Consider the following 12338-nt stretch of genomic DNA (forward strand, 5'->3'; position numbering starts at 1 on the left):
ATCTGGCCCTGATGGAAATGTTACACATTCATAAATCAAACTGCACATGGTCACTCATGTAAGGGATCTTAACCTAGCCTCTGATGTGAATAAATCATGTTGGAGAGATAGATGTCTCTCAGAGACTACCCCTTCTCTGGAACAAGTTTCCCATTCATGTGAAGTAAAGCTGTTCCCTGTCACTTTTCAAGCACAACCTTGATCAATGGATGGTAATCATATATTTATTCCTGGGGTGGTGACCATGTCCCTCATGGATAGAGGCAGTCTGTATTAGATAACATAGCATAGGTTTATTCCTCTGTGGCTTTTGTTCACCTAGCTATTGAAAATTGGGAAACTTGGGTTAAATATGGCTAGGCTTGTAAGGGATCTTGAGCTATTAGCCTAGCTATCTCCTATGAACCTGTGAGTCATGCATTAAAGAAACATTTCATTATTCAATGCAAGTGTGCTACTTGGTAATATAAACCTTGCATGTTGTGTTTCTGCATATGATGTACCTAATTAAAGCAAGTTTTCTGTTAACTACATATTTTGAATATTTGCTTATTAGTAAGTACCTAATGAAGTGAATTAGCTTAGCTAGTTTCATGCTGCAACTGTATATCTGCAACCATTTATTTGTTGCTTATTAGCAAATAGAGTTAAACTCGTATTACCTTAGGCACGATTGTTTTACAGCTATATATTATATTGTAAAATTTAATTCCTTTTCTAAAGCTTATCTGTATGCATACATGCTCCCATATGGATATATCTATTTATGCTGTTGTGTATTTTTTTATATGTTGAAGTTTTTCTCCTCAGGACACAACTGAAAATAGGAATCCCCCCAGATGGACTTTCCCAGTCAACAAATATAAAGGAAAATAAATAAATACATACATACATACATCAACAAATAAATAAACTGATGAGTAATAAATATAATCTCCCTTAATGATTGTTTGATATAATCTCCCTTAATGATTATTTGGATGATATTTTCATGGTAGATTTCTGATCCTCTCTTCACACCTTTGCAAAGCATAGGGTATGACATCTAGGTTCTGGTCTTCCTTCAGTGCCATGATGATTCACTGCATGTTCCCAAAATGCTCACACCTAGCCGGAGCTCTTCCAATTCAGATATAAAAGTGACAGGTACTCACCATAATGCTGATCTTTGGCTGCAAGATACAACCCACCCTCTTTCACCCTTCTAGAGCTTTTCTTCTTTTTTATTCTATGATTTTTTTTCTAAATTTTATTTTATATACTTTCACATGGTAAAGAGCTAGACATTTCTGAAAAGGCTACACGTCATGGAAATGTTAATGACAAACTTTACAGCCTTGAACATTTCAAATGCTGAGATGTCCTAATGCCAAAGTATTACTCATACAAGTCCTGGAACCAGAGCTTCTTTGCATAAATCAACAATTCAGGAATTGGCAGGAAAGAAATCTGCAGATGGACAGAAAGACTGTAGAAAAAAACTCACTTGTGCTTATAAATGGAGGTATTTGTGATTCCTTTAAAACACTATTTGAAGAATTTGAATCCTTGTTTTGAAGCATTAGCTCCATAGCTTTCAGTCTTAATTTTCCCTAAAGATTTCTGCTACGAATTCTTATTAAATGGTCTCTCAGTGTGATAAAATTCTACTACTATGCATCTAATGAGTTTTGACACCTTAAAGAATAGCGTCTGCTTGTTATGGGTAATCAAACCATATAGTATCTGGTTTAATTTTTCATCCTGTTAGCTATTATTAACTGGTAATTTACTAGTGCATTTGATTTATATTTGATGCACGAGATTTTCAACATGCTAATGTATTGCCACGAGGTTTGATTATTATGTCTCTTTTGAGAAGAAAAAAAATATATATGCTCTTGTTTGGAAAGTGGAACTACACAACCTGACAATATCACCATACATATAATAAACAAATAAAAATGCAGGTTAAGTAAGTATCACTAAATAAAACAAACAGCCTTCTAAAAAGTCACCCATTGATGATCAGCCAGGCTCAGATGGCCTTCATTTTAAATTACTTAAGTAATGCGGCACTTTTATATCAACTCAATTACAGCATCTCAGTGAGCTTGTTTCTTTAGCGCTGGAAGAGTGCAGTAAATCATCCCCCGTCCCAAACAGGATTAATCCCATAATATATATAATTGCTGGTTATTTTGAGGCATGGCTTTAACTAAATCAGACACACACCTATTTTATACTGATAAGTACACTCTGTTAGGGATAAACAGTTCAAGGAAAAATGAGTCACCTATACATACATGGTAAAACGTAAGCACACACACCTCTGAAGAAACTGCATGCCCAAATGTTCCTATGGAGTTTGTGTTTGTGGGGAAGCCTGTTTAGGTTACACATCACAGTGCAACATGAATTGCATGTAATATATGAACAGTAAGTTAAATTTAGCCTTTACTTTATTTTTGCTGGAAATAAAAATGAGCGATTACAAAAACTATATGTGTATGCTTTCCACTGTGCTCGTATATTTGTAGGCATAATCTTACTTTGCCGTGTCACGTGTGAGTGAGGTGTATGTAGCCCAGTTTCCAAACTTTATTAACTGCGTAATTGAGGAAAAGTATGCGTGAAAGTCCACAACGTTTTAAAAATAAAACAGAGCTACATGCATTAATAACTCAATATAATCATTGCAAGAAATAAAAACAGTCCAACTCAAAACTGTGCTTCACTAGTTAACATCATACTGTATAATACATTATTCTATGTCTGTTTATCTGACTAAAAAAAAAAAAAAAAGGTTTTTAACATTCAGAAAGAAAAAAAAGAACGATCTTAAGTGTGACTAGTAGACCTGTCCTGTTAGGTAGGATTTTTAAACACTGCGTTGAGTGTTATGTTCTGCGGGCAGTTTAAAGGTTCAGGGTCTACAAGCTAACAGAATCTGTGTCGCTGCTTGTGCGCGATATTCGGGGATATGGAGCACTGTTAGTACAGGTGGGCATAGGTGGGTACAAAGATTCAGAAAGTTTTTTTTTTTTATGTTATATCAATGTGTAGTTCATATTGGGTTTAGCACACAGGTTAAGAGATCTCACCCACCTGAATAAGACAAACTGAATACAGCTTTTATCACAGATTTAACTACTAAGAGCTTATTAGGATAAACATAACAAATTTCTTTTTTACAGTCTTATGTGACATGGAAGCATCCAGCGACATTGTTACCCACATATTTTTATATCTGGTTTTAGTTCTGTATATTGAATTTAAGTAGGGCGGTGCAGGGTGTAGCCGTTAGTATCGTTGCCTCACAGCAAGAGTTCGGCTGGATTGCTTTCTGTGCGAAGTATGCATGCCCTCCATACGTTCGCGTGGCTTTCCGCCAGGTGCTTCGGTTTCCTCCTACATTCCAAAGACATGCAGTAGTTATACTGAACACTCTAAATTGGCCCTAGGTGTGAGTGTTCGGACCTTGAGCCACCACCCCCAGCCCGTAAAACGAAACAACGAGCGCTGGAACGTGCTCGTTGTCCGATGTAGCACATGGTGCATTACCGCCGGAAAGACATATACTGGATTTAAATGATTTAGGCAAATTCAGGCTCAACTTGGAACATGTAAATATCCACAAATCACTAAGAACAAAATGCATACATAACATGAGGCAGGATAAGCGTGGCAGTAAAGTAAATTATATTACATGTTAGTGACAGCTAGTGTAATTTATGGGTAGTGTAGCCTTTTGATTACTGTTGGGATACATAAACTCTTACCTTTCCAACAGATTTGCCATGGGTGGTAAGCCTGAATAAGCCTTATTTCACAGGTTTCCATTAGGCAACAGGTGAGGACATTCTAAACTTTTGAGTCATCCAAGGAGAAATATCTTTTTTGTCCACCTTGAATTTACTTCCATGTGTTGATAGGGTTGCCACATTTTCATATGGCCATAGTGGGACATTTTCGGGACACACATCAGATTTTACAGGTCGACAAAAACCTACGGTCAGTACAAGGGATAGAACTTTCCTTTCTTGCCTAAATATAAGCTTATTATTGTAGCAGTTTAGTTGCTTATTCTGTTTCTTGTAACATGTAGGTATTTTAGATACAGAAAGAACTATTGTATGCAAGTATTACATTACATATGGGACATAATTATGTCTTACAATCTCAGGACATTTGCACGTTTAATATATTTGGTCAGGACAAAACCGCCCAAAGAGGGACTGTCCCTTATTATTTATTTATTTTACATTTGTTAACCGGGCTAGTCCAGCTGGATACATGTCCATTTTCAGTGGAGGCCCGAGGAGAAAAGCTCCGCTACAGTACTAAATAAACATATTAAAAAAGACTAGTATATTTTTAAAATATTTAGAATTAAGCTAAAGTAAAATGAAACATAAAAATGACCAAGGTATGATAGAGGAAACATGCAAATTGAAACTACTGCAGTTAAGTATGGGATAAAGCTACATTTCTAGCATGGACAGAGATTAAGTTAATGTTACATACACAGTTGCAATATAAGGAAGGTTAAAGAATAAGTTCTTTTTGTGAGTGAAAAAGAGCAGTCAAGCTAGGAAAGGAGGTAAATTTGCTAGAGTGAGGGAGTAAGAAGAAATGGGTTTAGAGGGAAAAGATAGTATGGGAATAAAGGAAAGGAAAAGAAAGAAGAAGAAAAAGGATTAGTCAGGGGTATGGCAAGAGCATAGCCAGTGGTTTGAAAGGAATAGTTTTAGGTTAGTTTTGAATAGTGGGAGAGATGTAAGGGAAGTAAGGTCATTTGGTAGTTGGTTCCATATTTTACCCACTGAGTTGGAAAATAAGGTGTCACCTGCTAAGTTTTTAGATGATGTAGTATGAATCAATATTTTGTTGGATGAGCGTAGGCTGCTCAGATTGTTGTAGGGCTTAATTAGGGTGGAGAGCATAGGAGTGTTATCGGGGTGGTAAAGGGCGTTGTGGGCAATAGTAAGTTGGTTAAATGTTATTAGTTGAGGTAGTTCTAGCCAGCCTAGTTTTTTTAGGTTTAGACAGTGGTGAGTCCTATATGGAGAGTTTTGGGCAAATCTGGCAATATTGTTATAGGCTGTGGATAGTTTGTTGAGATTATATTTGGAGAAATTAGTATAAATAGGGGAAGCATATAATAGGGTAGATATTAAGTGGGTTCTAGCTATAGTAGTTCTTGCTTCAGGAGTGAGGAAAGTTTTGATTCTGTAGAGAGAACCTAGTTTTCTGTTAGTAGATTTGATTGTAGCGTTTATGTGGTTATCAAATTTCAGTTGATTGTCAATTGTAATACCTAAGAGTTTGGTGGTAGGTTCTGGACTGATAAGGGTACCATTATTGGATGTAAGTGTGAAGTAAAGGGAGGGAGACAAATGAGTGGGTGTAAAAAGTAGGAGTTTGGTTTTCTTAGGGTTGAGGAGGAGACAATGGTTAGAGAACCAATGCTCAATAGTTGTGAAGGTCTTTTGTGTAATAGAATGAAGTTCAGATTGTGTTGAGGCAGAGCAGATAATGGTGGTGTCATCTGCATATTGAATGCAAGTTGATAGAGGGGTGGCTAGATGGAGGTTGTTAATAAAAATGGAGAACAGAAGAGGGCCTAGAATAGACCCCTGTGGAACCCCTATAGAGGTGGGAAGGAGGTCAGAGAGATGGTTATGCCAGAGCACGGCCTGTTTTCGGTTATCAAGGTAGGATGTGAACCAGTTTATGGCAGGACTGTCAAGAGAGAGAGATTTTAAACGATGGAGGAGCAGTTGATGATTGACCATGTCAAATGCTTTGGACAGGTCAACAAAGAATGCTGAGGAGAGAATATTTTTATTGCGGTTGATGTTGATAGAGTCAATGAAGGATAGTAAGGCTGTGGAAGTACTATGGAATGGCCGAAAGCCATGTTGACAGTTAGCTAGGAGGTTATGCTGTAATAAGTGATTTAGTAGCTGCTTGTGGATACATTTCTCCATTATTTTTGCAAGAGGGGATAGTAATGCTATAGGGCGGAAGTTGGAGTATTCCAGAGTGCAAAGTGGGACAGGTGGTAACCCTATGTGTTGAGAGCAGAACTGTGAATTGAGTTAATCTCAGGAGCCTGGGTTCCTGTTTAAACTGCAGTCTGCTTCCCATGAGTGGAGAGTCTTTAGCGGCATTTATAGATAGGGGTGTTCATAGGTTCATAGGTAGATACTAGGCTATCTGCCCTAGGGCATTTATAAGCCTAGCCAGAGTGTATTTGGCTTCTGCCTCCCTATTAGATTAGCCTACTGTGCCTCTGTAAAGTAGGTCACAGAAGGTACCCTTTTAAGATTAGTTTACTGTGCCACTGTCTAGCAGGGACACAGAAGAGATCCCAGGGGTGAATTTGCGATTTCCCATCCACGCGTCCAGATTTCGCTTGAAGAGGGTCAGCGAGTGGCTATGTCTAATATGAATTGGGATTCTATTCCAGAGTGAGGGGAGCCTCTGGGAAATGAATCTGTCCCTCCAACATGTCCTATTTATTTTTGTGCTGAGGTTTAGGTCCCTGGAGCGTGTAGCTCTAAGGGACTTGGATTTGTTGAGGTGGAGCATGTCCATTAAGTCTGGGTTTGACATGGCTTTGTACGTCAGGCATAGATCGCCTCTGAGTAGGCGGTAAGCAACTGAGTAGAGCTGGAGTTTCTTTAGTCGAGCTGCATAAGACATCTGTTTGTAGCCCATGATCCTCTTGGTGAGGTACTTTTGAGGTCTCTCCAGTTGCTGCAGGTGTCGGGTAAGGTACATCCCAAAAGGGGCATTGTATTCAATTATGGGCCTGATGAGTAACGAGTAGAGGGGCACAATGACCTCTCTTGATCTAGATGCGAACCTTTTCGTGATAAGGTGGGCAATATAGAAGGTCTTTCTAACCACTTTGGCAACGTGATTATAAAAGGAGAGATTACTATCTACGTTCGTCCCCAAAAATAATTACTTCTTCCGTACTTAATGGATTACCACCTATGTGGTAATTTGTGGGCACCTTGTTTTTCCCAAAGGGGGTGACTATGCACTTTTTAGCATTTAGCTTGAGGACGTGGCTCTGGCACCAAGCATCTGTCTCTGTGAGACCCTTTTGGAGGATGCTTGTGTCAGCTGGAGATTCGATTATGGCCCCCAGTTTGCAGTCATCTGCGAACTTTGTCAGCCATAATCCCTCCATGTTAGCCTGAACCTCAGAGAAGTATATACCAAAAAGAGAGGTCCCAGAACTGAGCCCTATGGGACGCCACTTGTAACTGGTTTGGATTCGGACATGGCACCTGCGAGTCTGACCATGTGGGTTCTATCTCTGAGCCAGTTTGCAACCCATCTTGTGATATAGGGGTTGATATTTAAGCTGGTAAGCTTATTTATGATGCCCGAGTGAGGTATTGTGTCGAAGGCTTTTGCGAGGTCCAGGTAGGCTGTGTGGGCTACCTTGCCCTCATCTATGGCTTTGGTAACTGTTTCAAAGATTTAAGAGGCAAGATCTTCCCTTAACAAAGCCAAATTGGGTAGGGTCCAGTGTCTGGAGGCTCCCAATATCTTTGTGTATGAGTTCCATGATAATACGCTCCATAGCTTTACAGACCAGACTAGTCAGGCTTATGGGGCGATAGTTTCCAGGGTCCGTTGTGGCACCACCTTTGTGGAGTGGGACCACTGTAGCTGTACACCATTCTTTGGGTACTTATCCTGTAGTAAGGCTAAGTTTGAACAGTGACTTAATGTGAGGGTTCAGTTCTTCTTGGAGCTCGTGTAAGACACAGCCTGGGACACCGTCCGGTCCCATAGATGCTGTGTTTTTTGCTTTGGAGAGGGCAGCTTTCACCTGTGCATCTGTGATGTCAGGGAGGTTACATTCAGTTGGGATAGGCATTTGCTCCTTTGGGGGGGAGGGGGGGAGAAGTTTGCACTGAATCTGTCTGCCAGGATGGTGGCTATGTCTGTAGGTTCGGTATATTTTGTACCGTTATGCAACAATTCAGAGCATATCTGGGAGTTTCCGCCCATGTTCCTGACATAACTAAAGAAGGCATTGTGATTATCTTTAGTGTCTAGGGCAATTTTTCTTTCGAAACTGGCCTTTGATGATTTTATGAGGGATCGAAGTTTCTTGCTAATACTGATCAGAGATGCCTTCCCTTTTTGGGATTTTGCTCTGTCATGTAGTAGCTTCCTCCTTCTGTTGTATAGCTTATTTATGGAGGGGTCCACCAGACCGGTCTCCTGTTTTTGGAGGAGTGAGTCTTGGTTTTATTTGGGATAGCACGATCCATGCATTCCTGCAGGTGCTCATAGAATGCATTTGTAAAGGATTCTGCGAATTGGGCTGTATTATCCTCTGGCCCAGGGGCTTTGAAGGATTCCACCTCAGTCTTGAGAAGTGCAAAGTTGGCTTTTGAGAAATTCTTTACAGTGATTTCCTTGGCTGGGGGTGGGGACGGGATATGGATGTCCAGGGAAATTTGTTTATGGTCTGATCTTACCAATGAGGGATTTATCTCAGGTGTGGAACATAGAGTCCCCATGTTGGTGATGACCAGTTCCAATATGTTGTTCCCTCTTGTGGGAGTGGTGACCAGTTGTTCCATTGCGTTAGAGTTTATAAATTCAAGGAACCGTTGGGCGAGGGTGTTTGGGCTTGAGTAGTTTTCCCAGTCAATGTTTGGGTAGTTGAAGTCACTCAATAACATAGTGTTTGGAGAGACCTTCATATTCTCCAGTGTTCTCAGGAATGCCAAGTGGGGTTCCTGTAATAGGGAGGGTGTTCTGTAGCAGGCTACAAACCGAAAGGCAGTTTTGCCCGCTGTTAGTTATATATAGATGGAGTATCTGGATTTTACTCAGAGGTATTGCAGCAGTGAAGTTGGTTTATTTTGGTTGCAGTGATATGAGCGGCACCAGTGACAGACCCAGCAGTTACTCAGATGGGGGATCTGTTATGACTTATGAAAAACAAATCATCACAGCAGAATCTATCTGGCTGCTGTCATAATATGAACTGCTCGTCTCACTATATTGTTACCCTTCTTATTCGAGTATTTATTTATATTTGTTTATGTACATTTGTTTACTAGAATAGGCTGACTGGGTCAGCAACATCAAATACATTTTTAGAGGAGGGCTGGGGAAAAAACCTCCATATCAATATAAAAAAGGCTAAATACGCAAAAGAGGAAAAAAGTTATAGTAATTTTCTTAATAAGGTAAAATAATACAAACTAAGCCTAACAAGTAGTATCAACAGCAGGAGATAATCCTACAGATTTACAATTGCAGTAATTGTTAGAATTGAATATACAAAGCAGATTTGTGTCAGAACAGGTTTAAACATTAGTCATGGTCATATACAGTTGCATAGTAGTATCACAGCACAGAACTAATAGTAGCTGCAATGCAGTACAGAGCATAAATAGGAGCAGACGAGAGGAATTCTCACTTAATAGCCAGATAGATTGTGTAGAGAGTAGATAAGGAGAAAAGGGCAAAACCTGATTTCTTGGAAACTGTAGAAGCTCTTTTATCTTCATTTCATTCTAGGCTGCTACCAACATCCATGACTTTAGTACATAGCTGATCGCTTACTATAGGGTTGCAGACTTTGAAACACAACTAGATAAAGTTCCTAGTGAGACTGCAGTTAAATCTGGACTGGTTTATTCCCCTAAATCCACTTCTGCTATCTGTGGAGTAACCAAAGAAGCCTTTTGCATTTCCGGGGGATTTTAGAACGATCTGACAATGTTTTAGAAGAATGTTAATCTGGAGAAGTTTTTTTTTTCAGCTGAATATGGCAATTGCTCCATATTCCAGCCCCCTCTTCATTTGCATCTCATTGTTACATATTTTTATTTTGACTTTGCTGTTGTCCATGAGCAATCTGGTTATTATCTAGCCTTTATGGCATGCTCTGTTGCCTAAGAAAATACCTGCTGTACTAATTGATTACTGTTGCATACTTAGTATTTCATACTAACAGTATGTTATCAAATTTAACTATGAAATACATTAGCATCCTAAATACTAAAACAAACATAAATGCTAGTGTTACTTATGTTCATATTTTGTTACCAGACAATTTGTTTGTTTGTGTCTTTCGGCTTTTCCCGGTTAGGGGTCGCCACAGCGGAACTCCGGTCCGCTAATGATTGGCAGTAGATTTTTACGTGCCGAGTTGCCAGCCCTGACGTACAACGTTCAACGAAGGTATGCCCAGTCATGCATGTCTCCACACAGAAGACGCTCTAGCTAAGAATCGAACAGGACAACGTCTTACTGTGAGGCGACAATGCTACCGCAGCACCACCACCGCAGACAATACACCATTTAAATTTTTTGAAACCTTTCTACTGCAGTCCCACTGGCACACCCAACTATTTACTCCTCTTGTCTGTATGGGATAGGGGAATAAGGTCTAATGTAAATTTGCAGTATTATTCTATCTATTTAACATAGTAAGATGTGAAGATAGTCAGGTATGTATTTTGCTTTACAGGCAGCAGTTGTTTGTTCCAGAGATGATTATTTAGGAGTAATACCTGTCATGCTAACAAGTCCTGTTTATGTTGCAATATAGATTTAGTTGCCTTGGTCCTATATTTGTGTTGCTCCTGCCAGCCTTGTGGGTCTGCAGTAGGTCAAGCAGGAGCAGGTCATTTACAACTTTGTAGGACAGGCATAAATCACACCATAAGAGTGTGCAGGAGAGAGTAAAAAGAGACAGGGTGTTTAGATGTTCTGAGTAACAAACAGATCTCATACCAGAGGATTTTTTTTTTTTTGATGAGGAACCTCTGGAGTTTTTCAAGTTGGCTTATTCTGTTAAGGCCTGATGAAAGATGCATAGAAGAGAGTGATGACCTATTTAGTCTAAGAGGAGGAGACGCCCTCAATAATCAGTTGGGAGAGTTATAAGTCTTTCCTAACAATAGTGGATACACAGTAGGCAGAAGAGAGTTAATTGTACATGAAGGTCCCTATGTCTGTAATGACTGTTTCTATTATAAAAGGGGCATCATATATGTGGTGGGCATGAGAGAGTTCCTGTTTGCCAAAGTGTATGATGCTACATTTTTTTTGGCATTCAGTTTTAGACTGTGATCCTGACATCACAGGATTGTTTGATTTGGGCTGTCTAATGGATCCTGGTGACTTCAAGGGAATTGATGATGGCTCCATGTTTGCAGTCATCAATGAACTCGGTCAGCCAGAGACCTTTAATGTCAGATTTGACATCAGATATATGATTCTGTTAGAGTTGGTGGTATACTATCAATTAACCACTTGGTAATCTGACGACTTACAAAAGGTTACATATTGAGTTTACGAGTCTGTCAATGATGCCAGATTGGAATGTAGTGTCAAAAGTGTTGGCTAAATTGAGGTGAGATGTATGCACAGTTACCCCCTAACTACTATTTCTGTGACTCTTTCAAAGAAATCAACTTGGTTTAGTTAGCATGACCTATCTTCTACAAAACCAAATTGTTCAGAGTCTAGGGACAAAGGTTCCCTAAGTCTCTGTTTATGAGGTCCAAAATGATGTTTTCCAGTTCTTGCAAATGATGCTGGTTAGCATGATAGGTGTATAGTTGCCAGGGTCCTTGTTGGGGTCTTCCTTGTGGAGGGAAACTACTACAGTTACTCTCCAGGCTTCCAGTACAAATCCAGTGAATAGGCTGCCATTGAATAATTTAAGGAAGATGTCTAATAGGGAGTATTTTATACTGACTAGAAAACAGCTCATTATGATGTCAGAACCCATATATCTATAAGTTTGGACTTGGACAGCACTTTCAATATTTCTGCAGAGGAACTGTTTGGAGTGGGGGTATAGACAGGATACCTTGGACTGGGAAGTTTAGAGGTAACAGAGTGTTAAGAAGGAGCTGAATTCTATCTGCAAGGATGTTAGCTATATCCTGATTGAATGGGTGATGCCATTAAAGATAAACTCAATATATTGCTGACCGTTATTTCTGAGCTACTTTGCAAAATTAAATAATGTCTTATGGTTATCATTGTTAGTTCATAATTAGCTCTGCAGGATTTGATCTTGTTCTTAAGTTCTTTGTTAATCCTTTTGAGATTACTTATAACATGCTGGGTTTTTGTACTTTTCTTTAAGGATATGAGCTTTTTCCTTTTATTTTAGAGTTTTCATACAATTCCTCCAGAAGGGTTTGCTTCTAAACTTACCATTGCATTGTTGGTTTGTAGGAACATTGGTCTCTATGCAGCAGTTGAGAGGGGACTGCAAATGTTGGATAAAAGCAACGGTACTTGTTGTAGGGTTATTAAAGTGTTCCAAATTATCATTGATCATGAGG

The 12338-nt window shown here is 39.4% G+C and overlaps 1 protein-coding gene across 1 annotated transcript in view; it reads left to right on the forward strand.

The window, feature by feature from the left end:
- The first annotated feature begins 2337 nt into the window (after positions 1 to 2337).
- The window catches only part of LOC122806879 (hydroxylysine kinase-like), a 206580-nt gene continuing 196579 nt past the window's right edge, over positions 2338 to 12338 (forward strand). The window contains exon 1 of the mRNA XM_044077651.1: positions 2338 to 2418. Within this exon, the coding sequence (XP_043933586.1) occupies positions 2412 to 2418 (7 nt within the window). The 5' untranslated portion in view covers positions 2338 to 2411. The remainder of the gene's footprint in view (positions 2419 to 12338) is intronic.

The sequence above is a fragment of the Protopterus annectens genome, chromosome 7.part0 (genome assembly GCF_019279795.1).
Source record: "Protopterus annectens isolate FY-2018-M chromosome 7.part0, PAN1.0, whole genome shotgun sequence".
NCBI classification, from domain to species: domain Eukaryota; kingdom Metazoa; phylum Chordata; order Ceratodontiformes; family Protopteridae; genus Protopterus; species Protopterus annectens.